This window comes from Halichoeres trimaculatus, unplaced genomic scaffold, assembly GCF_033239565.1.
Source record: "Halichoeres trimaculatus isolate MK-OKI-2021-1 unplaced genomic scaffold, fHalTri1.1 fHalTri1_scaffold_11, whole genome shotgun sequence".
Taxonomy (NCBI): Eukaryota; Metazoa; Chordata; class Actinopteri; order Labriformes; family Labridae; genus Halichoeres; species Halichoeres trimaculatus.
The window spans coordinates 1,587,654-1,613,864 of record NW_027437189.1 but is presented as its reverse complement, the minus strand read 5'-3'; the positions used below and the strand labels follow the sequence as shown (position 1 = coordinate 1,613,864).

The 26,211-nt window shown below is 40.0% G+C and overlaps 1 protein-coding gene across 2 annotated transcripts in view; it reads right to left on the bottom strand.

Annotated features, from left to right (window-relative positions):
• Window positions 1-26,211, bottom strand: part of dnmt3bb.1 (DNA (cytosine-5-)-methyltransferase 3 beta, duplicate b.1) — a 49,712-nt gene that overhangs the window by 14,688 nt on the left and 8,813 nt on the right. For both annotated transcript variants that reach the window (XM_074681309.1, XM_074681310.1), the window contains exons 2-8: window positions 20,036-20,144; window positions 7,625-7,775; window positions 5,884-5,966; window positions 5,657-5,794; window positions 5,018-5,158; window positions 377-535; window positions 187-294 (exon numbers count right to left, since the gene is read on the bottom strand). In XM_074681309.1, the coding sequence (XP_074537410.1) occupies window positions 187-294; window positions 377-535; window positions 5,018-5,158; window positions 5,657-5,794; window positions 5,884-5,966; window positions 7,625-7,775; window positions 20,036-20,144 (889 nt within the window). The remainder of the gene's footprint in view (window positions 1-186; window positions 295-376; window positions 536-5,017; window positions 5,159-5,656; window positions 5,795-5,883; window positions 5,967-7,624; window positions 7,776-20,035; window positions 20,145-26,211) is intronic.

Sequence of the window (26,211 nt, the reverse complement as noted above, 5' to 3'; positions counted from 1 at the left end):
TTAAAGATACAGATGGGCATTTAAAGGGTTAAAGTAATAAAAATCATTCAGTATTTGTGTTTTTGATCAGAGCTGAGGTTTAACTGAAGGATCTGAGAAAAAGAAAAAGGATAAAAATACTCTGTCCTCTGATGGTGGTAAATTAAAGCAGTTCCATGACGGGTGACAAACTTTAGCTGAACTCACCTCCAGAGCCTGGAAGATGGCCCTGCGGTACGACGCCAGCTTGGTGTAGGACGCCTGGCTGAAGAACTTTGGGAAAGCCGTGATGGAGTCCAGTTTGTCGGCTGAGACCTTTAGTGAAAAACCACAGGATGAAAAACCAGAGACCCTTTTCAACGTTCAGTCCAGCTGTGTTTTTATTTCCTCTCCTCACCTCAGAGAACTTCCCGTCTCCAAACCACTGCAGCCACCTCATGCCGTTGCTCGCCTGCCGTTTGCCCGTCGCACGCCACGTCACCACGATGCCGGGCCACCAGGAAAAACCCTTGATCTTCCCCCAGACCAGCTCGCCGATACCAAAACCCTTATTATCCTACAGGGAGGAGGCAGATGGAGAGGATGGAGTCATGGATTTTTACTTTTCACACGGAGAGAAGTGAACATGAGAAACAGATCCATGGCTTCAGATCCGTCATCATGTCTCGCTTTTTAAAACACCTCAAACTCTTTAATCCATGGAGGATCAGAGGAAAGAGGAACTACAGCCTGGACGGGTTAGACCAGGAGTCTGCAAACTTTACATTGATTCATTCAGGAGAAACAAAATCTACTTTATCCTCACAATAAAGACTAATAAGTCCACAAAACTCCTAAAATAGTAAAAATCTCATGAATAGTTATCTAAATAAGAAGATTTTTGAGTTTATAAAATTGCACATGGTGTGTATTTGATTTAAGTTTAAAAATGTGCAAATGTTTTTTTTTTTTTAAAGGAAAATTTGTAATGTTGTATATTTCACAAATTTGCAAAAAATTTTAAAAATTCAGTGCGTTGCAAATTTTTAAAAAATTCACATAACCAAATATTTCAAAAAATGAAAAAAGCGCAAAAGCTTGCAAAATAAAAAAAAATGTAATTTACTAAATTTTACAAAATTTGTTTAAATTGTGAAAAAAAAATCAATTTGAATAATTTGCAAAAATGTGCAGAAATCCAAAAGTGAAATTTTCTAAATGTAATTTATTTCACAAATTAGCAAAATTAAAAAAAAATCAATAAGTTGCTAATTCTTTTTAAAATTTACATTCGCAAATTTAAAAAAAATTAAAAAAAAGTGTTAAAGTTTGCAAAATATATAAAAAATGTAATTTACAAAATTTCCAAAATTTTTAAAAAATTGTTAAAAAATCAATTAAAATAATATGCAAAAATGTGCAGAAATAAAAAAAATATATTAAAAAAACAGCAAAATTTCTAAAAAAAATTCTAATTTTTTCTTTATTTGAAAAATTTCAAATAATAACCACAGATGGTTTAGGGACTATGATAGCACCCAATGAGGTCTGCCTGGGTTCGAGTCCACATGTTTCCCACATGCCCCCTTTCCTGCTCTATCCAGTGTCCTCTGTTCTGTTATCAAAGGCACAAAAAGCCCCAAAAAATTACTAAAAAAATTGCAAAAGTCTCAAAAAAATCTGAAGCTTTATTGACAGATGGGATGAAGATTTAGTTCAACTAAATGTTAACACAGGATTTTATTTAGTGTCAGTGTCTTTAATCATCAATACCCTCTGGAAGAAAAATAACTTTTCTTTATTCCATGAATATTTTTAAAGCTACAAGGAGCCACTGCAGAGGAGTCAAAGGACCACATGAGGCTCCAGAGCCACAGGTTGAACACCCTTGGGTTAGATCATCTCTGCTGCAGGATGAAGACTTGGAAAAAACTCACGAGGAGCTGGAGCAGAAACATTTTGAGATCAGACTCAGACACAAACTGCAGCTTGTTTGTCTCTGCCTCACTCAGCACCTGTCTGGAGTCTCTTTGTCGTCCTGAGTGTGTGTGTGTGTGTGTGTGTGTGTGTGTGTGTGTGTGTGTGTGTGTGTGTTTGCTCAGGTGTTTCCTGTCTCTCTTCAGACGCTGCAGGAGGAATCTTTAAGAAAACATCCAGCGAGCCTGATAAAACCGTGAGTGACTGAGCTCTGAGGTTGATCTGCTCCGCTCTGAGAGCAGGTGGGATTTCTGCGCTCAAAGACAAATCCTGGTTAAACCCGGCCTGTGTGTTCCTGCAGCCGGCCCAAAGAGAGCAAACCCATTAGGCTTTGTACCAGAGTCAGGCTCCATTAGAGGACGCCACGCTCTGCTGGGCTCAGTACACACACACACACACACACACACACACACACACACACACACACACACACACACACACACACACACACACACACACACTCACACACACAGGAGCAAACAGACCTGCATGAGTATGCAGAGAGTGTCTCCAAACACGTAAACACACACACTCACACACACACACACACACAGGCCCGGCTGTGGTCATCCTGACCTGAATGGATCTATTGATACAGAGCAAACAGTCGCTGTTTGTGGCCACCTGCACCAACACAAGGCCAGGTGGAGGAGGATCTGAGGCGCTGCGCTGCTCTTTCTGCTGCTGCCAAGTCCTCCACTGCAGGCGCACACACACTCTCTGCAGGCACACACACTCTCTGCATCCACACACACTCTGCATCCACACACACTCTCTGCTAACGTCTCCCTCTGAAGACCGTTCAGTCTGCCTCAGTTAAACTCTGCCGACATGAGGATCCCTGGCTACGTTTCCATGCAGTCAATGTTCAGGTTCAGGTCACTGTTTCTGAAACGTGTGAGAGCAGACAGGATTATTCCTGTTGACAAAGTATCCAAATCAAAACAGAGACGCACAGAGAACATCACGCCCAGGGGTCTGCAACCTTTACTCCTATAGGAGCCATTTCTTCCAGCTCATCTGAGTCACAGCCCTGCCAGAGCCAAAAAAATCTAAATAACCTTCACAATGAGGGCGACAAAGTGTATGAATTCCAACATCGTTAAAATCTAGTGGATAATTCTCAAAACAAGAAGTTTTTTGGAAATTTGTAGAATAAAAAAAAAAAACATAAGCTATCTTGGTTTTTATTTTTTTCTTCTACATTTGCAAAAATTACAAAAATTATGAAATTTAAAAAATGCACAGAAATTTGCAAAATTGTAAAAAAAATTGACAAAGTAAAAGATTTTTTTTGCAATTTTTTGAACTTTAAGTTTTTTGATTTGGGAATTTTATAACTGGAAATTCTTGCAAATTTTTGAAATTTCAATTTAGAAATGTAATAGATTTACTTCAATTTAAAAAACAAACAAAAAAAAACCAAACAGAAATTTAATACATTTTTAAAAACTTTGCAAGTTTAAAATTTCAAAAAATCTTTGAAAAATTAAAAAAAGAATAAGCACTTTTACATTTTTCAAATATCTCAAAATTTTTGCTTGAATTCTTGAATTTCTAACATCCATAGATATCGCTTTCTATTCATTTTTTTCATAATTTTTCTTCAAAGTCAAAGCTCAATACTGATCAAATTAAATGCGCTAAAATAATAATAATAAAAATAATTATAAAAATAAACATACTAATAGAACAGCGCAGACACCCAAAAAAAGAAATAAAGAAAATTAAAATAAATATTAAAGAAATAAAATAAAAATAAAATAAAATATATATTTATTAGGGCTGGGCAACAATTAAAACTTTTAATTGTAATTAATCGCATGATTTCCCTGATTAATCATAATTAATCGCATTGTGAAAGTGCCATAACATCTGTCATGCAAACACTAAATCAGTACTTGTTATACAGTAATAGTTAAATCACATATTTAGTGCAAATCAAATTTAAAAAATGTAAATACAAAATTAAAGCTTATTGCCACTGTCAGGGCATTAAAGTGATCCTCCAGGATGGAACAAGTTGGGTCCTATCACAAGGTTTAGGGCAGAAATTCCCCCTACAGCAGTGTTTTTGTGCAGCAGAAGCCCAGAGCGCTCGCACCAAACACCCCCTCCCTGCTCCTCTGCAGGTTTCCTCTGCACTCAGACGGGGCCATATTTTACTTGACCAAAAACACAAATAAACGGACTACCAATGAAAAAATCTGATATGGGTCTGCATTCACGCTTTATTTAGAGAATTTTCAGCGCGTTACTTTCACACAAAAACACCGCTAAATAAGGCTCAAGTTCTCAATGTGTCTCTTCGTCCTGGCAGACTACCTGCGTTTGTTTATATCTGGCACGCCGCGCGTGCGGACTGATACACTAAGCGGCGAGCGCCTTTAAGTTCCGTGGCGTTGCCCCTCTTCTCCATGCTTGTTTTGGTTACTCATCGTGTTTTTCCGCCAATTTCACAAAGCATGTGAGCAACATGCACTAATGTGCGATAAAATATTCAACGGCGTTAATAGATTGACGGGTTAACACGAAAATAATGCGTTCACTTGCCCAGCACTAATTTATTTATTGATTACATTGCTTAACTCATTGTTTGCACATGTCCTGACACATATCAAGCATGTATATTTCCATATGAGACCGTGAGATATTTATTGAGCAGTTTTCTATTTGTGACCTGTGGGGTCAGCGATGCACGTTGGCACTAGTTTAACAGAAACTGAAAAAAAAGGAAAGGAGCAGCAGGAAAACTGAGTGACACAGACTGTGTGAGAGTTTAAAGAGGAGCTGAAACTCTGAGTGGTTTAACATCAGCTTAACCGTCGTTATCAAGGTGGAAGTGAAAGGAGAACCAGACAGTGTGTGTGTGTGTGTGTCTTCTGTGTCTTTGCTCACACACACTCATTGACTCAGCTCAACAGCCAATCAGAGTGAGCGATCTGCTGCCAGATACACTCCCAAACTCCTCGCTCCTGTTTCGCCAAAGAAAGCTGCAGACGAGAGCGAGTTGGGGCTGAGAGCCCATCACACACACACACACACACACACACACACACACACACACTCTCACACGTCTTACATTGTACTCTGGCTGCACTTCAGAGCTGGACGAGGTGATGCTGCTCTGGGCCGAGTCTTTGGAGTCCTGTTCCATCAGGTCCAGACGTGGAGCCTCGGGGACCTCGCTGGACACGACGGCGGCTCGGGGACCGACGACGCACTGAGAGACAGAAGAACGGAGGGTGGTTTATGAAAGTTTAAAAAACATTCACAACATGCACGGCGTAAAAATACGACATGCACACACAGAAAGACAGACGCTGCACTGCCTGGTCGTCTGCAGAGTTTTGGGAGAGTTGCATGTAATTTTGAGCGTAATGATCGGGTCAGAGTAGGCAGAGCGATACCACAGGAGGAGAAAATAAAAAGATGATTACACACACTCCAAACAAGAAGAATACACAACTCCTTCTTCTTCTTCTTCTGTGTATTCAAACCTGCAGGAGCTCGAGAAAAGAGTGTTTGTTTTAACAACCTGGATTCAACCGCACGTCGGTGGTTTCAGGCTCGGCACCAGGATGTGGGAGAGTCAAAACAAAGCTGAACCCACTGACCTGTCAGCCCCTTTTATTTTCCACTGCATTGTAAACGCTGTGCACCACAAAGTACGGTGAGCAACAGGGTTCAAAAAGAGCAGAGTGAGTGTGTGTGTTTTTACCAGCGACATGCCGTGCTCCTGCTTGCGGCTCTGCCTGCGAGGTTTGTTGTGCGCGTGCGGGGTCAGACCGGCCTGGAAGATGGTCCTGGGCTGGGGGGTCTGTCTCAGACCCAGCTGAGACGCTCCTGCAGACTTCTCCTGTCAAAACAAACACGCCACAGCCGCTTCAGCCTCACCTTCATCGTTCATCATTCACACGCTTCAGGGAAAGGGAAGTGTTTTTCTACCTGGCTGTAGGAGTCCCAGGTACTTTCCTCCTCCAGCTTCTTCCTGCTCCTCTTCCTGCTCCCCCTCGTACACTGGTTGCCATCTGTGCACAGACGAGGGACGAGCAGAGGGTTGGACAGATGGCAGAGGAGACGCTGGATGATTTTAAGAGATAAAGTAACAGGCAGCGTGTGGCTGTGATGGAGCACGCTGGGTTCAAAGTGAAACCATGAGGTTAAAGCGTAAACATCAGCTTCGCCTTAGTGTCGGGAGAAGCAGCGGGCTGTAAACGATTCACCAATCAGTGAAGATAAATGTGTGAAGTTCCTGTCTTATCAGAAAACTTTAAAACTGTGTTTGCATCATATCATGTCCTATTATAATAAACTGTTGAACTAAGACTAATTGAGTTTCACATCGTACAGTATCTTGTTGTTAAATGTTGTGATTGATTGTGTCTAATTGTAATGACCTATATGATACTAAACTTGACAACCCAACATCCCATAATACACTCTCTAGCGCCACCCAGGCACACCTAAACGACCCTAGCAGCCAGTAAGAATGTCAGAGAGAGATAAAACCAAAAAACGTAAGGGCACCACGGCCCTATCTCGCACAGGAAGCTGGCAATTTGCCTTTTAAAACAAGAAGCTTCTAAGCTTCTAAGCAAGCTGAGCTGTTGCCTCATGTATTGGTGTGGTTACAGCAGGGTTTAACTTGTTTCGAGAATAAACCATCAACTACAAACCTCTCAGTGCCTCATTTGCAGATGCTACAATCATAGCAAAACATATCTTGGCCTAGCAAATCCTGGCATCATCATCAAATTGCAGCATATCATAGCATAACATATCTTAGCATAACGCATAGTAGCGTCATGCATGGTAGCATAACATAGTACAGGTTAGCGTATCGTAGCATTAAATATTGTAGCATAATGTATCATAGCTAATAGGGATGGGTACTGAATTAGGTACTTTTATAGGTACAGACCGAATTCTGTCAAAAGTACCAAATACCGATTCACATAAAACCAAAAGGTACCATGTTTAGGTCCCTAAATGCATCTTTGTGACTGTGAGGGAGAGGAAGAGTAGGAGATTTTCCATGCTGGACATGAACGCAGCATTACAAGGTTATATATTGTAGAATAATTATATTAGATTGAAAGATGAAATATTTTATTATTAAACAAATTAATATTTTTTACCACATAAACACAAAAAAGTACCAAAAAGTGGTACTGTTGAGTACCGGGACCGATTGCCAGGTATCGGGCATCTGTACCGTATCGTTTCAAATGTGAAAGGTACCATCCCTAATAGCTAATATATTATATTGCATCATATCCAAGCGTCATGCATCATAGCAGAGCATATTATAGTGTAATAAATCCTATCAGTGTTTTGTACTATACCAGAAATTTTTGTACAAAAAAAACTTTAACAACAGCGAAGGATCAGACGAGAAAGGTCGACTGAACTGATGACCTTTGTTTATTCAATCACGAGAGACTGTGTGCTCCAAATTCTTTTAGATATTAACAAAACTGAAACTGAAACTTTTATCCTCATTTATTCTTTACTTTCTCATCGAAGCGCCTGTTTAGGGGAAGTGATGGTGGAGCATTCAGTCTAATGTGATTGTGGCAGGCATTGAACTCTTACACGCCTTAAGGTGGGAAACGTGCACCCTCACGCTTTGCGTTTACTCTGCACCTGTCTGGCGTCTGCATTGTCGTTACCGCCGCTGCGTTACCTTGAGGTGAGGCGGCGTCTCCGTTCTGCTTGGGGCTGAAGGGGGAGGGCGGCTCAGCTGCAGTCAGAGGGCTGTTCTCATTGGTCAGCTCCACGCCGCTGTCGTTCTCTGATAGGCCTTCAGGTGGGGGCGTGTCTCCGTTGACCGGCGCCTGAGGAGAAATGAGATATGGTTAAAAACAGCGGAAAAAAAACAAATTATTCTTGTTTTTGTTGACCTTAAAGAGGGGTATCAATCTTTGTGAGCATGAAGTAAAGTGGATGGATGTTTAGACTGAGCATGTGCAGATTTTTAAAGCTCAACATCTTCATACATGGAGACTGAATCTGTAAACTGGTCACTGACAAGCCTCCAGAGGGCTGGCCAATCAGAGGGAAGGGGGTTTGTGCAGCAGTCTTTAACTCCTCTTTAAGTACTGTTTCTGTTTTTGCAACAGAAAGCAGAGACTAGAATCTTTCCAAACGGCAAACTGTCGACTTATTTATGACTTAATGACATGTTAGCGTTAATAAAACGCACTCCTAGCCAAACTTGTGTCATCCATTAATTTGAGGGTTACACTTTCAAAGCCTTGAGCTACACTTTCAGCGGGCGCCATCTTTGTTTCTGAAACACAGCGCCACCATATTTGGAGCAGAGCGCAGACATGAACCACGACAGGGGTTGTAGCAGCTTGTTAGTAACAGTTAGCCTGCAGCAAACCCCGCTCGACCAACTGATTCACTGGGTTTCTAGTCACAACAACACACCTGAGCGCAGTCTCCACCTGTCAGCCCACCCAGAGGTGCGTTTGATGTGTCAAACAAAACGCTTTGTGTCAGATGTCATCAAACATCTGCGATTAAGCCGAAACACGTTGTCAAACCTCCAAGAAAAGTAAACAGCAGATCCCCAGAGGTCCGGGCTTGATGCCTGCTATTAAAGTGTCTCTGGTGGTAATTATACCGAGCCGTATTCTGAGCAGTATGCAAAGAGGGAGACCTGTTGGATCATGGCTGAAAATCCTCAACTCCTCATCCCTGAAGCGCCACAGATGATTGCCCTGCAAAACAGTCTTCAGAGTGGGTCGACTCCTTACAAAAGGCTTTAAGATAACTGCAAAAACCTGAGACTGAACGCTGAGTCTGCATGTGGCTGTGAGGGAGCACGTGTTGAAGACTGGACCGTGTTTCTGCATCATCAGTGAAACATTCGTGCTCATAAATCAGAGAAATGAAAGAGTTTCTGTGTGTTTTACAACTTCAGCCAGTTTCACACTACACCAGGAGAACAAGCCTGAGCAGGACCCAGCAAAACCCTCACAATAACAAGTTTTCCCCACGGTAACTCTGAACGGACCAAACAGACCGCCAGAAAAACAGCTGATCAGGAAAATGACAGAAAGCTAGCAGATTGATTCGTACTGTGACAAATGTTGTTGTAAGGTGTCATATCTCATATCATATATTTAATTTTTTCATAATGGATTATATTGTATCACAACAGATTAGCATAGCATGTCATGGCATAAAATTCCTAGGACAACATATCGTAGCATAATATAGTGTAAAGTTGTGTCGGAGCGAAACAAATCTAATTGTAAAGTTTTGTAACTATGATACCGTTCCTATCTTAGCGCATTGTATCCTAGCATATGATTGCTGACATACTGAACCAAACATAAAGTGTAGCATGTCATAGCATAAAGTATCATAGCATAACATATCCTAGCACAACATATGTATCATAATGTAATGTAAAGTTATATCAAAAAGAAACAAGTCTTATTGTAAAGTTCTGTAACAATTATAGCGTAACCTTTGTAGCGCATTGTATCCTAGCATAGAATTGCTGACATACGACAAAACACAAAGTCGAACATATCATGACCAATATATCTTAGCACATCATATTGTAGCACAACATATCGTAGCATAATGTAATGTAAAGTTGTGTCGGAGCGAAACAAATCTTATTGTAAAGTTTTGTGGCTATGATACCGTTCCTATTGTAGCGCATTGAATCCTAGCATATAATTGCTGACATACAGAAAAAAACACAAAGCATAGCATGTCATAGTATAAAGTATCTTAGCATAAAATATCCTAGCACAACATTTTGTACCATAATGTAATGTAAAATTGTATAGGAGCTAAACACATCTAATTGTAAAGTTTTGTAGCTATGATACAGTAACCTATTGAAGCGCATCGTATCCTAGCATATAATTGCTGACATATGGAACAAACTATAAAGCGTAGCATATAATAACACAACAAACCTTAGAACAACATTTCATAACATTATGTCATGTAATGTACCATAGAGTATCATATTGTAGCATAACGTGTTATGACTTAGCATAATTCATCTTAGCATTAAGTCATGTTAAGCTGTATTGGAGCGAATCAAATCTCATCAGACAGTTTGAAACTTACGTAGCTTGACCTGTTGTAGCTAAACCTATTGTAGTGTAGCATGATGTATTCTAGCTTATCCTTGCCGATCTATCAAACAAAAAATGTAGCATAGCAGATCATAGCATAAAGTATCATGGTATAACATGTTCTAGTACAACATATCCTAGCACAAAATACTGTAGCACCACATACTGTAGTGTAAGATAATGTAATGTTATGTATCAAAGAGTAACATTTTGTAACATATTGTAGCATAACGTATTTTAGCTTAGCACTTTATAGTGTAATGTAATGTCAAGTTGTATTGGAGCGAAACAAATGTTATTGTACAGATTTGTGACTTTCACAGCGCAACACATTGTAGTGTAGCATAACTTATCGTAGCAATAAGTAATTAATGTTAAAGGTTAGCGTATCACAGTAACACAGGGGTCTGCAAACGTTACTTTGATAAGAGACATTTTTTCTCAGCTCACCTGGATTAAAATCAGGAGCCACAAAATCTACTTTATCCTCACAATAAAGACAAAAAGTGGATATTCTAAATTCTAAAAAAGTGAAAATATAGCAAATAATTGTCTAAAAACAAGAAGTTTTTTGGGTTTCTATCAGTGTACATGCGATGTTATTGTTTTTTTAATTTGTAATGTCAACATTTGCATAAATTTGCAAGATTTAATACATTTCAAGAAGTTGCAAGTTGTTTTTAAATAAAGTTGAACAAAATTACAAAAATGTTGAAATTTCACAAATTTGCCCATAATTTAAAAAATTGCAATTTTTTAAAACTATGGAATTTAAACAGTCTGGAAAAAGTTGCACAAATTGAAAATTTTTGAAATTTGCAAAAATTTGCAAAATCTTAAAAAATTGTATTTTTTTTATTACTTAATTTAAAACGACAAAAAATTGAAATTTAAAAATTTTACAATAAGTTAAAAAAAAAATATATATATATTTTTTAAAGCCACAAGGAGCCACCACAGAGGATTCCAAGAGCAGCATAAGGCCTCTTGAAGTAACATTTTGTAGCACATCTTAGCATGATTTAGCTAAGTGTAATGTATTCTAGCGTAGCGTATTGTAGCCTAACGCATCGTAGCATAACATGTTGTAACGTAGCATATCATAGCACAATGCATCGTAGCTTAACATAAGGTAGAGTGACGTACTGTAGCGCAGTGGTATCATAAGTTGATATACTGTTTTGCAGCGTAATGTAGTGTAGCGTGTCATAGTATAACATATCGTAGTGCATCACAGACTCTATCACAGTGTATCGTACCATATCAGACCTGTTCCTCTGCAGGGCATGAAAACCTTTAGCAACAGGGTGTTGAACCTTCTGCTCCTCTGGGCTATTTTTAGTGACTGACAGATAAAAACAGGAGGAACAGAAAACTTTTCAGAGGAGCCGACAAATTCAGACAAATATAAATCAGTCAGGAGTGTGTGCGTGTGTCTGAAAGCTCATGAGGAATGAGAAACAGGCCAGAAAGTGTACAATGATAACATGAGATGATGAATGTGTGAGGATGAGCTGCTGGTGTCAGTGACTCAGAGGCTTTTATCACCGTTTCTCTCTGCATCACTTCTCTGCAGCCATGTGAAACCTGCTCCGTGCTTTTTCACAGCTAACACGCTCGGCGCCGCTCTGTTGGGACTTGAAGTTGTGACGTTCCACTTGAAGTTATGATTCCAACTAATCCCCCATGACACCCACTCCAGACTGGATACAAAGGATGCTGGGTAATTAATGTGTTTCAGCCACACGTTGAGATTTACACCTGTGTGGATACGCGATGAAGCTGCAGGAATCGTCAGTTATTTCCACAGAGGACGCAGAGACGCAGCAGCTGTGCAGCAGATGGAAAACAGGCGTATCGCTCTGACTCTGTACGCTGACTGTCTCTACGTGTACGCCAGCTTGTTTGTGATTGTTTAACGTCGTAAAAACAGGGAATGCATGCGGTTTGTAAAGCCAAATTTCCACTATAATAAACGCACCCGCTGAACCTGAGGGAAGTGTGCGCTCAAGATGGCTGAGAGCGCTGGGAGGTAAGGAGGTAAGGAGGTAAGGAGGTAAGGAGGTAAGGAGGGGTCAGCGGGTTCACCAAAGACGTTATGATTAATAGGTCACCAGCGCCTGACGGGTGTGAATATTTGTGGATTATCATCCACAAGCAGCTTTAACCTGCAGCTCTGGAGCCTCATATTATAAAAAAAATATCATTGAAATGAAGAATTATTATTTTTCTCACAGAGGGTATTGATGAATTAAGACACTGACACTAAGTAAAGTCCTGTGTTAACATTTAGTTGAACTAAATCTTCATCCCATCTGTCAATAAAGCCTGCCACCGCTCTACTTCACCTCCTACAACATCAACAGCCCACCAACTTTCCATGCACCTGTGGCTAACCTCAAGTTTTACAGCCCTGGGAAGATAACTACACCTACAAAAAGACTCATCTGGAAGAAAATACTGATTTTAATTCTGTGTGGATGGATTCATTTCACTGACAACGTGCTGGATTAAAATAAATGTTTCATATGTGGCAAGACATTAACAAATATCTAAGGTGATGAATAAAGCTTAATTATCAACATATGTACTAAATTAGGGTTTATATATAAATTTTGTTCATTCAAAAATTTGTTAAATTTTTTTTGGGAGGGGAAAATTGATATTTCAAAATTATTGTCATTTTCTTCTGTGTTATTTTTACAAGATTTTTTCAATAGTACAAAAAAATTAGTGATTTTTTTTTAAGTTTCTCAAAAAAAAAACCTTTTAAAAATAATTGATTTTTAATTTTGCAAATTATTACAATGCAAACAAATGTAAAATATTTGCATTTTTTTTTATTTACTAGCATTTTATTTAAAATAAGTTTTGGCCATTTTAAGATTTTTTTAAATTTTGCACAATTTTAGAATTTAAATAAATTTTAAATCTTTGCAGATTTATGGAATTTTCTTAAAAAATATATATTACTCAATTTTTTAAAATTATTTTCACATTATTAAAATTTTTAAATTGCAAAATTTTAATCCAATACAAATTTTTAAAAAATCAAATTTTCTGATATTTTTGTAAGTTTTAGATATTATGTTTTTGTATTGAAAAATGGAAATCATTGCAAATTTTTGATTTAAAAAAATAAAGAAAAATAAATAGAATTAGTGTTCATTTTTTTAATTTATTTTTTTAAATATTTGCAAATTTAATAAACTGAAAAACTTTGACAACACATGCATATATTTATAGCCAAAAAACTTCTCTTTAAGATATTTTTTTTCTCTTGAATTTTACTGTGTAAAGAGTTTTATACACTTTTAGTCTTAATCATGAAGATAAAGTAGATTTTGTGGCTCTTGAATGACTCTAATCCAGGTGAGTTGAGGAAAAATGGCTCCTGTGAAAGTAAAGGTTGCAGACCCCTGATCATGTGTCTCTAGAAACGTCCCGCTCCTCTCCAAACAAACACAGGGGCCACTCTGAGAGCTGAAACATGTATAGAGTTTGTCTCCCTGTCCCTCTGAGAAATGAAGTCCTGACAGCTCCAGAGAGTGAGGACAGATTGGGATTAAGCGTCTCTGAGTGAAGCGTGTCAGAGGTGAGCGGAGGTGAGGAGTGACAGCAGAGCGAACAGAGAGAGGAGTCTGCTAACCAGACGAGAGGAGCGATGACAGAGAGCGTCTGCAGATGTTACTGACGCTTACAGAGAGGATAACCCCGTCTCTGTCCTCCCCTCATGAAGGAGCACAGCTGGAGGAAACAGCTGGACTGAAGCAGCCTCAGCTGCCGCCGGACTCCGTCCTCACACCGAGCGGCACATTAACAACCTGAGACGTGACATCAGGAGCACAAACACGGGACCTCTGGGCTTGTTTTAGTCACTTCCTGATTCATGTTCCTGCAGATCCGCCCACACACACCTGGCAGCTGGCCTCAGACCCCACACTGACCCACAGGGGCTTTCCCTGCAGGTCCCAGCACCACAGAGGCCACTTCAAGAAGATCTGAACACGGAAAACAACGAGCTGCAGAGAAAAAAAACCTGATGCACTAAACTTCAGCGCGCTCACACGCAGAGATGCAGACTGCTGTTTGATTTACGAGCCCATCGACTCACTGTTCTGCTTTTCCTTCCTGTCCCCGAGGCGTAAATCCTCATCAGTGGCACCAGTTGGAGCCAGCGCTGATGAGACATCCGGCAAACAAACTGACGACCAAACCGAGGAAGAAAACGTTGTTCTCCAGGACGAGTTTATGGAGGAGAGCTCAGCAATAAAAAACACGACAGATTTTAACTGATGAGACTCTGCCTCAGGGTTACACACGCAGAGGATCCAGTCTACAACTTCAGCCCACTCCTAACGCCTGTATCAAGTTTCTCAGCCTCAGATATTTATCATCCTCTAAAACAACTTGAGCAGAGTTTGTTTTCAGGTTTACACAGCCCAGAAAAGAGTCCTTCCATCTTTAAATAATCAGAATAAACGCACAAAACATGATTTCTGTTTAGATTTATTCTTGTAATTGCACTAAAGTTGATACAGGAAATTGTGCTATTTGTAAACTCATGTTGAACTTTAAAAAAAAAATGACTCTGGCTCTCTTGTATGGAGGACCAAGAGAGCAACAACTTAACGTGTAAATAAATAAAAACTGAATCATTAAGCATGTCATCAGTTATTCAACAATGGAAATAAAACAACAAATGTAAAAATACAGGTATAATAATGAAATGAATTAAATTCAATTTATTAAATAATAAAAGAAAATCTTTGTAAATGTCATTAATTATTTAAAATTGGTCAAATAAAATGTATAAAAATAGAATTAATTTATAAAACACAAGTAATTGATTTAATGTTTAAAATTATTTAGTAATTCATTTATTTTAATAAACGTGCATTAATTTCACTTTTTATCAATTTATTTCCAGGTTCTTCCTTTTCTTATACATCAAGTATATAATGTGAATTGTTAATATTTAAAAAATATTGGAATCTTTTTCCCTTTTATTTTTACAAAATTTTAAACTGTAGAAAAAACTGATTTTTTAAAATTGAAACTATTACAATTTTTTTTTTTTTGGAAATTTTTCTAATTTCCCCTTTTTAAAAAAAATATTTTTTTCCATTTTTTATTTTTTCTAAATTCAAATGAATTTGGAATTTTTGCAGATTTGTGAAATTATTTTAAAAAAATAAACAAATTATTACAAATGGTTACTTTTTATTATTGCAAATTTTCAAAATGCAAAAAATCAAACTAATGCAAAATTTAAAACTTTTGAAAGATTTTTAATTTTTTATTTATATTTTTTATGTTTTCATTTTTATTTATATTTATATATTCACTAATTTTACACAAATATGGAAACAATTTGGATACACTGCAAAAAACTAAAATCTTATCAAGAATTTTTATCTTATTTTTAAGTAGAAAATGTTTTTTTTTTTAAAGTAACTCGTGATTTGACTTCACCCTGGTTTAAAGCAAATTTTTCTTGTTCCATTGGCAGATTTTTTTAACTTGTTGCAGTAATTCAGACAACATTTTGTCTTTCAGTAACTTAAAATCAGACATTTTTTTCTGGACTGATCAGGTGAATGTAGCTTGTATGTAGTCCAAAAAGACATTTTCTACTGAAAATAAGACAAAAACACTTGATAAGATTTCAGGGGTTTTTTTGCAGTGCAGACCTGCAAAGCTCATAGTTTAAAATTAATTAATTAAAATTAATGTTAAAGTCGACACATGCACACGACACTTCTGTTTGAGGTTTCCTTTGTTAAACCAGGTGAAAAAAAACTTATAAAACTTTTTAAGCTGTTTTTTCTTCTGCAGCTTCTCTCTAACAGAAGACGGGGAAATTGGCTCTTTTGGTCTTTAAGGATGCAGATCTTTGGTCTATGGTCACTAACATCTGTGGTCTGAGCGAAACCAGGAGAAAACGGAGAAAATGTCCAGACAAAAAAAAACATTTTGCTGCTTTAAAACCTGAAAACGCTGATTCAATCAAACTGATCCTGACAGTCTGTTGTTGTTGGACTTGTTGCAGAGCGACTGAGTTTTTCTGAAAGAGTAACTTTCTCCTCCTCTCAGGCCTCGGCTGGAAACCAGTTTGGATGTGTTCATGTGAGCGTGCAGATTATTTCTGTTCTCATTCATCATTTTACTCCATTAACCTGCCGTCCTGCATATCACTCACTGCTCCTGCTCCTGCTCCTCCTCCTCCTCCTCCTCCTCCTCCTCCTCCTCCTCCTCCTCCTCTGTGCTGCTGCAGACATCAACATGCCCAATGAAGCATTTAAGTGGCACAAATGATCCTCTCCTCCTCTTCCTCTTCCTCCTCCTCCTCCTCCTCTTCCTCGTCACATACGACCCTCTCTGTCCCTGACGTCGTCGCGTGTGTTAAACATGTTCTGATCACTCCATGCTTCCTGCACTCTGCCTGACTTTTCTGTGTGTGTGTGAAGCAGTGTGTGAAGTCTGTGCAGCCCTCAGCGACCTACGTCACACACACACACACACACACACACACACATTCCAGAGTGAGCAGCAGCCTGGCCCGCGGCGCTCTGACGGCGCTGTCAAAACATCTTAGCGAGGCCTAAATGATTAGAGACGCAGGTCTGAGGCGGCGGTTTAACCAGGACGGCTCCTCCGCGCTGCGAGCTGTAAATAACCACCTCAGGGGTCCGGTCCTCGCCACGTTTGATCGTCTGCTTCGTGAAAACGCTGCGAAATAAGAAGTTTCATTTGTCTTAATTAGCGCCGAGGAGGATTCTTCGCCGTGACGCTGCAAGTCTGAACAAACTGAAGAGGTCACATGGTTTGGGCTGTGGCTCCGCCGTGATGGAGCGCTCTGATTGCATAATTCATCCTCAGGTTGATTTTCGTTGAATAAGAGCAGACGTATGGGCGACCTGGACCTGAAACCAGCAGAATACCCGTACCAACAGAAACCACTTCAGACCGGACTCTGAGCAGAGCTGATGATGAAGCAGGAGGAGGAAGTTACCACAGCGTCAGAGAGTCTCTGACCCTCACAGCTCAGGGGACGGAGAAAGAATCGTTGTATGGCACTATCAGGATTTTTGTTACACAATTTTTACTCAAGAATTATTTTAGAGCACGTTTTTTATTTTATTTTTTTAATTTCCTTCATTTTAGTCTTTGTTTATCAGCTGGATTGGAAAAAAGGTGAGTTTGAAACATAGACTGTCAAAAAATGGATGTCATCTTGCTCGGCTCAAAGTGAGGTCTCCACAAAAACTGCTCCCCCTGGTGGCTGGCTGCAGTATAGGTTTAAAAATCCATCTCCCCAGTCATTCCAGATGGGCTGTGGTCAAACTTTAAAAAATTAATCCACCTGGTAGAAATGTTTCTGAAGTCTGATTGTTGTGGTGATTTGAAGATATCATTTGGCTGTCTTGGATCCAAGTCCTCTTTTTTCTGAAAAGTTTCGTTTTCATCAGTTATACGAGGTTAAAAATGAGGCTTTACGTCATGTTTAACGATGATTGACAGCTGACGTTCTTGTGTATTTTTTTCGGGGATTGTAAAATATGTCTGGAGGTAGAGTCAGGAAGTGATTAGACTCCCAGAATCCCTCACTGTCTCTACTGCACAGACTCTGGCTCCAAACTGCTACAATGGCTGCGCCTGTGACGGAGGAATTTTGGCTTCAAAACCGTACAATGATGAATGGCGGCGCCACGCTGTCAACTCAATATCAAGCGTCAACCTCTGGTCTGAGAATATGAGACGAAGCTGAAGCTCTAAAATCTGCTGTTCCTCCAGTGTCCACTAGAGGCTGGCTCCAGAAGTACAGAAAGTCACAAACACACCAAACCCAAAAATCTGTTTTCAAAGCAGAAATTAACCTTTTTACAGCCTGGTTCAAAAAAACGTCTCCTGTCTGACTCGATAATTTTAATATCAGCACCCACTGTACGGGGGGTGAATTTGTTGCTAACACGGCCGTTCAGAGGATATTAAGATCGCCCAATAAGAGGCACAGCTGAGGGTCACGTGACCAACAGGCGCCCTATGGCTGTAGGTGAAGCCCTTGCCACTTCCAATATGGCTGCTCGGCGAGACTACGTCCATGTTTTATACAGTCTATGCTCTATACACAGGCTATGGTTTGAAAGCACAGCATTTTCCCGCCTTCAGTGAGTCACATGACCAGCTGCACGGAACTCTCAGTGTGTGACATCATCACCAACTGCTGCAGTGTGAGGAGCCAAATCGACAAAATTTTGGGAAACAACTCTTCATAGATGCAACAATTTTTACCAAAATCCCTGTAAAATCAGGTATTTGTGTAGATAATTTTGTCAGGAATCCATTCATGTCATTTTGAAACCTGTACGACTTTTACTTTTTTGTCGGGACAACCAAATGCAGCAGCTTGGGTAAAGCTGGATCCTCCTCTCCCATTCATTCTAATGGGGGGAGCTGAGAGGGCGTCTTTGGAGTTCACCAACTTTGAGGGCTCGTCATTTAAAAAGTGTTTTGTAACTGAGAACTTTTGTAAAGCAGGATCCACTCTGTCATCTGGGTGAACTTCAAGCTGATAGCAGGTGTGGGTTCAGAGGAAATATTTGTAGAAAAAGGCACAAAAGGTGGCCAAATGTTAAAGAATGATTAAAAGGCAAATTGCCGGCTTCCTGTTTGAGATGGATCAGGGGTGTCATTCTGTTATTTTTGCGTCCCACTGAGACGAACATTTTGACGTTAGTTTGATCCCTCTATGACATTCCTACTGGCTTTTAAAGCCATTTTAGTGTGTCCAGGTGGCGCAAGAGAGGGAATTATGGGACGTCTGGGGTCAAGTTTGGAATTTTGTTCAATTTTTTTTGCTAATTTTGGTGATTTTTTGAGCAAGTTTAGGGGAAAATTAGAGCTCAAGGAGGGAAGAAGAAGAAAGAAACAGAGCACAGACCTCAGGCGACTGGAAAAATTAGATATTCACGTTTAGTAAAACAAGGCGTGATGTACACAGAGACATGGAGGACCAGGTTTTTCTGCAAAAACTTAAACACAAACACACACACACACACCAGAGATGGGGGGATAAACAAGGGTTTGAAAAAGAGGAAGGAGAAACAGGAGTGTGTCAAAGTGTGTGTGTGCACTCAGATATGTGTGTGTTCAGAGTTAAAGTGTGTGTGGCTCGGTTTGGAAACAGAGAGTGCAGACTGTGACGGTTTTTAAAGAGTGAGTTCATTGGGAAATGAAAGTGTGTGTGTGTGTGTGTGTGTGTGTGTGTGTGTGTGTGTGTGCGTGTGTGTGCGTGTGTGTGTGTGTGTGTTTCTTAAACTCAGTGAACCTATTTCAGCCCGTCGTCGTCTTTTCTCACACAAACAGTTTTTCTTTTCTGCCACAGTCCTCCATTCAGTCCAGTAATTACTCTTTGTAGGATGCACAGTTGTGTATGTGTGTGTGTGTGTGTGTGTGTGTGTGTGTGTGTGTGTGTGTGTGTGTGTGTGTGTGTGTGTGTGTGTGTGTGTTAACATATCACTGCAGGCAGAAAGTGTGTGGGTAGATAAGAAAACAACCAAAAAGTGTGTGAAAAGGTTGAGAAACTTTCTTTGGAGTGTGTGCATGATATGCACCAATGTGTGTGTGTGTGTGTGTGTGTGAGTGTGTGTGTGTGTGTGTGTGTGTGTGTGTGTGTGTGTGTGTGTGTGTGTGTGTGTGTGTGTGTGTGTGTGTGTGTGTGTGTGTGTGAATGCCGGCGTGTTACACGGCTCTAATTGAGAATGTATGTTGGCTGTGAGGGTTAGAGCATGTGACACACCAGCTTCAGACCACAGCTGGCTCTGAGAGGATCTTGGTGTGTGTGTACGTTGTATGGTGTGTGTGTGTGTGTGTGTGTGTGTGTGTGTGTGTGTGTGTGTGTGTGTGTGTGTGTGTGTGTGTGTGTGTGTGTGTGTGTGTGTGTGTGTGTGTGTGTGTGTGTGTGTGTGTTGCTCAGCACTCACAGTAGCCGTCATGTTGTTGCTCTCCTCCATGATGGCTGCAGAGTATTTGTTGGAAGGCATCGCCGTGGGGCTCGACTGCTCCAGTGTTTGTCCTGACTCCTTTTCAAACCTGGAGGACACACACACACACACACACCACAAACCATCAGACAACACACACACACTTTGTCTCACAGGTATGCTCACACACACTCTTTCCTGACAGAACAAACGTGTTGACTGGAGCAAAGAAAACAGAGAGCGGAGGAGTCGGACATGTCTGCACAGAGCAGGAGGTAAACAGATACACAACGCCGTCAGGGGCATGCAGGTGTGTGTGTGTGTGTGTGTGTGTGTGTGTGTGTGTGTGTGTGTGTGTGTGTGTGCACTAATGATGTGCTTTCTCTTCCTGTGTTGTGTGCCTGTACATTCTTCAGAGCCTCCATGCTGCTGCACATGAATGCAGATTTTAACATGAGTGCAGGTGTGTGTGTGCAGCTGGTGGAGGAAAGAGGAGTTTAAGTGGATCTTCTTCACTTTAAACCTTCGTCTGCAGACGTCAGAGCTCGTCAGCAACACGCCCCTCTGACGGTTTATGAGAGTTTATAACCACGCAGACAGCTCTGCTGCAGAAGTCGGAGATGTTGTCCAACTCTGAGTCTCACAGCTGTAGAAACCAGCGCTCATCTTTCCCATGTTGTGAAGTTAAAAGCAGGTTGAGCCGGACAAGAAGTTGTTGGAAACCACTGACTACGCCTTGAGACTTTCAAAATAAAATAAACCCCGTCCAAACCAGATGGTCTTAAACTTGAGTACAGCAACAAACCGACATAATCAGGAGTCTGCAACCTTAACTTTTAAAGGAGTTCTTCCAAACTCATTCTTGAGCCACAAAAAAAAAATCTTTATTTCATAATTATTTTTTTTTTACATGTGATGGGAGTTTACTTAATAAATTTGAATTAATTTAAAAATAAATTTGTAAATTAAAAATAAACTTCTTTGGGGGGCGCTGTTGAGCGAGCAATGGAGTAAGTCGCATTTTGCCGAGCAGAGCAGAACAGTTTTTAAAAATATATTATTTGGCACAATTTGACAAAAGAAACTCCAGCCTGGATTTAGTTTGAAGTTGTTAAGTTAATAGAATAACCGAAAATGGCTGGAAAATCAACCAGAGGAAAGCAAACAACCCTTCTACAAGTGAGGCCTATTTCCCCGGCTCAACCTGCGGCCTCCACTAACAAAGGCTCTCCAGGTGGGGCTAACTTGGACACGGCTAATTCCGCGGTTGACACGGAGGCTATCAGACGCGAACTTCTGTCCTCTCTGCGGAAGGACTTGATAGACACTCTAAAATCAGAGGTCCGGAACGTCTTGGAAAGCGAGATGGCAACCGTAAGGGCTGACATTAATGCAGCCCGGTCCGAACTGAGGGAGTACAGAGAGGCAATTACATCTGAGTTGTCATCGCTGAATGTCACGGTAAAAGGTATGGAGGAGAGCCTTTCTACATGCACGGATGACATTACACAGCTGCAGAGAGAAGTACGGCGCCTCACTGCAGTGACTGACACCTTGCAAAACAAATGTGATGATCTGGAGGCGAGATCGCGGAGAAACAACGTCAGGCTAGTTGGGGTACCCGAGGCTCAAGCCTGTTCTACATCCGCCGTTTCGGCACTGCTTCAGCAGGCGTTTGGTTTAAAAGACGCGCCGCTGCTGGACAGGGCGCACCGCTCACTTCTCCCGGTGCCTGAAAGCGGAAACCCTCCACGCGTCATTGTGGCCCGCTTCCATTACTATCAGGACTGTGCAAACATTCTTCGCCTTGCACGGGAAAAACAACGGATCAAGATAAACGGGATGTCTCTGTCAGTTTTCCCCGACTACACCGCCAAAACCTCCAAAGCCCGTGCAGCGTTCAATGACATCAGACGGCAGCTTCGCGGGATCGAAGGGGTGCGTTTTGGCATCCTCTACCCAGCCCGGCTCCGGATCACCTATAACAACGAAGAAAAAACTTTCTCCACCCCAGATGAGGCCCAGAAGTACATCACTCAGAACATTTCAGGACGCTGATCAGGTGACAACTAACTTTGAAAGATGTTAAATGAGAAAAATAAGACTGAGGGTCCTCATAAACATATTACAGCTTTGAGCTTATTTTAAGTTTATTCAGCTCATTTAACCTCATTTTACAAGAGGGGGAAACCTTTTTTTTTTCCTCTCTCTCTCTCGTCTCTAAGTTTCATTCAGCGGTACTCGAATATTTTTTATTCCGGATGGAGGAAGTTTTAAATTTTGCACATTTTGTCTTTCTAAATCACATAATATGTGCCTTTTTTTTTCCTTAAAGATAATGTTCTGCTGTGTTAAGCAGGTAGTGTGTTAGTTAACCCTGTGCACTTTGGTGCTGTTTTTGCCTAAGATAGGAGTTTGGGTGCGATCTCCAGAGGTTTTTGGGAGATCAGCACATTTTTGGGGAATTTATGTCACTGTGTGTGTGCCTTATTCTAATTTTACGTCATTATTTTTTTTCCTTTTTTTTTATTTTGTTTTTGTTTTATTGTATTACTATTGCTCCTTTTCCCATGTCAGAGACACTATTTATACTTAGTTTATCAGTAAATGAGTAGACCAAATCCATGCTCTTCAGGCCCAATTCGCTTTATTAGCTGGAATGTGAAAGGATTACAACACCCTATTAAACGTAGCAGAATATTTGCACACCTGAAAACTTTGGGGCCCGCAATAATGTTCCTGCAAGAGACCCATCTCCGTTCCAACGAACATCTAAAACTAAAACGAGGCTGGATAAGTCAGATTTACCACTCTAGTTATGGGGATAGATCTAGAGGTGCGGCCATATTAATCAGAAAAGGTGTTCCATTTATATCCACTAAAACAATATCTGATGCTAAGGGTAGGTATGTTATAGTCTTGGGGAAACTGTTTGGAAATGAAGTAGCCTTGGCCAATATCTATGGCCCAAATTGGGATGATCCACAGTTCTTTTCCAATTTTTTTGCAAATTTTCCTGACCCCACGACTTACAATTTAATCTTAGGAGGGGATTTTAACTTGGTTTTAGAGCCAAATTTGGACAGGTCCAATCCTAAGTCTCCAGTCAAGCTATCCAAATCTGCAAGTACAGTTATTTCGTTCATGGACTCTTACAAATTATTAGATCCATGGAGACATGTGAATAAAACCTCCAAGCAGTACTCTTTTTTTTCACCCGTCCACCAGTCATATTCAAGAATAGATTTTTTTCTAATTGACAAAAGAATTTTTTCCTCTGTATCTAAATGTCAATACCATAGTATAGTCATCTCCGATCATTGCCCCGTCCAATTAGACTTGATCTTCCCAGACAATAATGTAACACAACGTACTTGGCGCTTGGATCCACTGTTACTATCCCGTAAACCATTTCAGAAATTCATTTCAGATCAGATAGACTTTTTTATCGAAACTAATAGTACACCTGGCATGTCCTATAGTATTATCTGGGAGGCACTTAAAGCTTACCTCAGAGGACAAATAATTTCCTATGCTGCACATGAGAAAAGAGAACGTGGTCGTCGCCTTGCAGATCTGTCTCAACAAATTAAATTGGTAGATATCAAATATGCTACTTCTCCAAGCCCAAACTTGTATAAAGACCGATTATTACTCCAATCTGAATTCAATAGCCTTTCCATCAAACAAACAGAAAGGTTATTACTTAAAACAAAACAAACCTACTATGAACATAGTGATAAGGGTGGCCGCTTATTATCCCACCAACTCAGACAATCCTCTGCTGACAGGACTATAACTGAGATCCGCACTGAACAGGGAACAATTTCTAGCCACCCCACAACTATAAATGACCAGTTTAAAGAATTCTACTTAAATCTTTACGCATCACAGGTTTCTGTTGACCCATCTGAGATCCAGAGGTTTTTTGAGCCTCTTGTAATCCCCAAGATAAGCCCAGAAGATAAATCTAGAATGGATTCAAAAATTTCAAGTGAAGAGATCACATTAGCAATCAATTCAATGCAAAATGGTAAAATGCCTGGTCCAGATGGGCTACCTGTTGAATTTTATAAAACATTTTCAACTAAATTGGCCCCTTTTCTATGTAAGCTCTTTGAGGAGATCCTTATTATGGGAAAATTACCTTACACCATGACCCAAGCAATTATTACTGTCCTGCCAAAAAAAGGAAAAGACCCGTGTGAGTGTGGCTCTTACCGGCCAATAAGTCTACTCTGTTGTGACTATAAAATTCTGACCAAAACACTAGCACGCCGTTTTGAACCAGTGATCCCTAAAATAATAAACCCAGACCAATCAGGTTTTATTCCAGGGAGGCAATCATTCTTTAATATGCGCCGTTTGTTTAATGTACTTTACTCCTCCCACTCCACCCAACAGCCAGAGGTTGTAATCTCCTTAGATGCTGAAAAAGCATTTGACCGGGTGGAGTGGGAATATTTATTTGTTACTCTCTACAAGTTTGGATTTGGCCCTAATGTAATTAATTGGATAAAAACAATTTATTCCTCACCATTGGCCTCAGTACGCACTAACTCTGACACATCAGGTTATTTTCAGCTGCACCGGGGAACAAGACAGGGTTGTTGTCTGTCACCATTCCTTTTTGACTTGGCCATAGAACCTTTGGCTATTGCCTTAAGAATGAATGATGGGGTCAGTGGAGTGTCAAGACATAGTGAAATTCACAAGGTGTCTCTTTATGCAGATGACCTCTTAATATACTTATCAAACCCTATACAATCTCTTTCAGTTCTCACTAACATACTAGAATCGTATGGCAAAATATCAGGATACAAACTGAACTTTTCTAAGAGCATCCTCTTTCCTATTAACCATTTGGCAGCGGTGACGGACTTTAGCTCTTTTCCTTTTAAACGAGCTGAAGAATTTACATACTTGGGAGTTAAAGTTACACATTCATTTAAGGATCTCTTTCAACGTAACTTCAAGACCTTATTAGAACAAACAAAACAGGATCTGGAACGATGGTCTATACTGCCCATTTCCTTAGCTGGAAGAGTGAATACTGTTAAGATGACAATCCTTCCTCGTTTTTTGTACCTTTTTCAAATGATTCCCTTCTTCCTACCTAAATATGTGTTTAGAGAGATTGACAACTTGATTTCCTCATTTGTATGGTGTAAAACGGTTCCAAGAATGAGAAGAGTGTTTCTTGAGGTACCAAAATCAGCTGGGGGTCTAGGCTTGCCTAATTTCATGTCTTACTATTGGGCTGCAAACATAAGTAAGTTACCATATTGGATTTCCACATGGCGTAACAACCAGGGACCTGTCTGGGCCAAGATGGAACTGTATAGCGACCCAGCCATTAATCCTATTTCATTATTGAGCTCTTCAATTCCTATAAGTTCACATCCTCAGGTCCTTAACCCAGTCCTAAAGCATTCTCTGAAAATCTGGTTTCAGTTTAGAAAACAGTTTCATCTTACTCATCCTTCCTTATTTTCTCCTTTGCTAAATAATCACCTTTTCTTACCATCCCGAACGGATTCTGCATTTAAAACTTGGCATAAATGTGACTTGGTCTTTTTTAAAGACCTTTTTTTTAAAGGAACGTTAATGTCATTTGAAACACTACAAAGAAAATACAATATCCCTAAATCCCACTTTTTCCGATATCTTCAAATTAGAAGCTTCATTGGCAAACACTTTAATCCTCCACAACCTTGCAATAGAAATATATTGGATGACATACTAGCCTTACATCCGTATACAAAAGGCAACATTTCCAAAATTTATATCAAAATTCAGGGTGCTAATCCACCATCATGGACCAAAACAAAACTATCCTGGGAAAGGGACCTAGACATCAAACTTTCTGAGAGGTCTTGGCAACTTTGCTTAGAACGGATTCACACTTCCTCTATTTGTATTAGACACAGCTTAATTCAATTTAAAGTGTTGCATCGCCTGCATTATTCAAATGACAAGCTTTCCAAGTTATATTCCAATGTTAGCTCTGCATGCTTCAGATGCCACCAAAGTCCAGCGACTCTGGGACATATGTTTTGGAATTGTATATCACTGAAAAGTTTCTGGACAAATTTTTCTGAGGCTATCTCTCATATTTGCAAGAAAAAAATCCCACCGTCACCACTTATGTCCATCTTTGGGATTCTTCCTCCAGA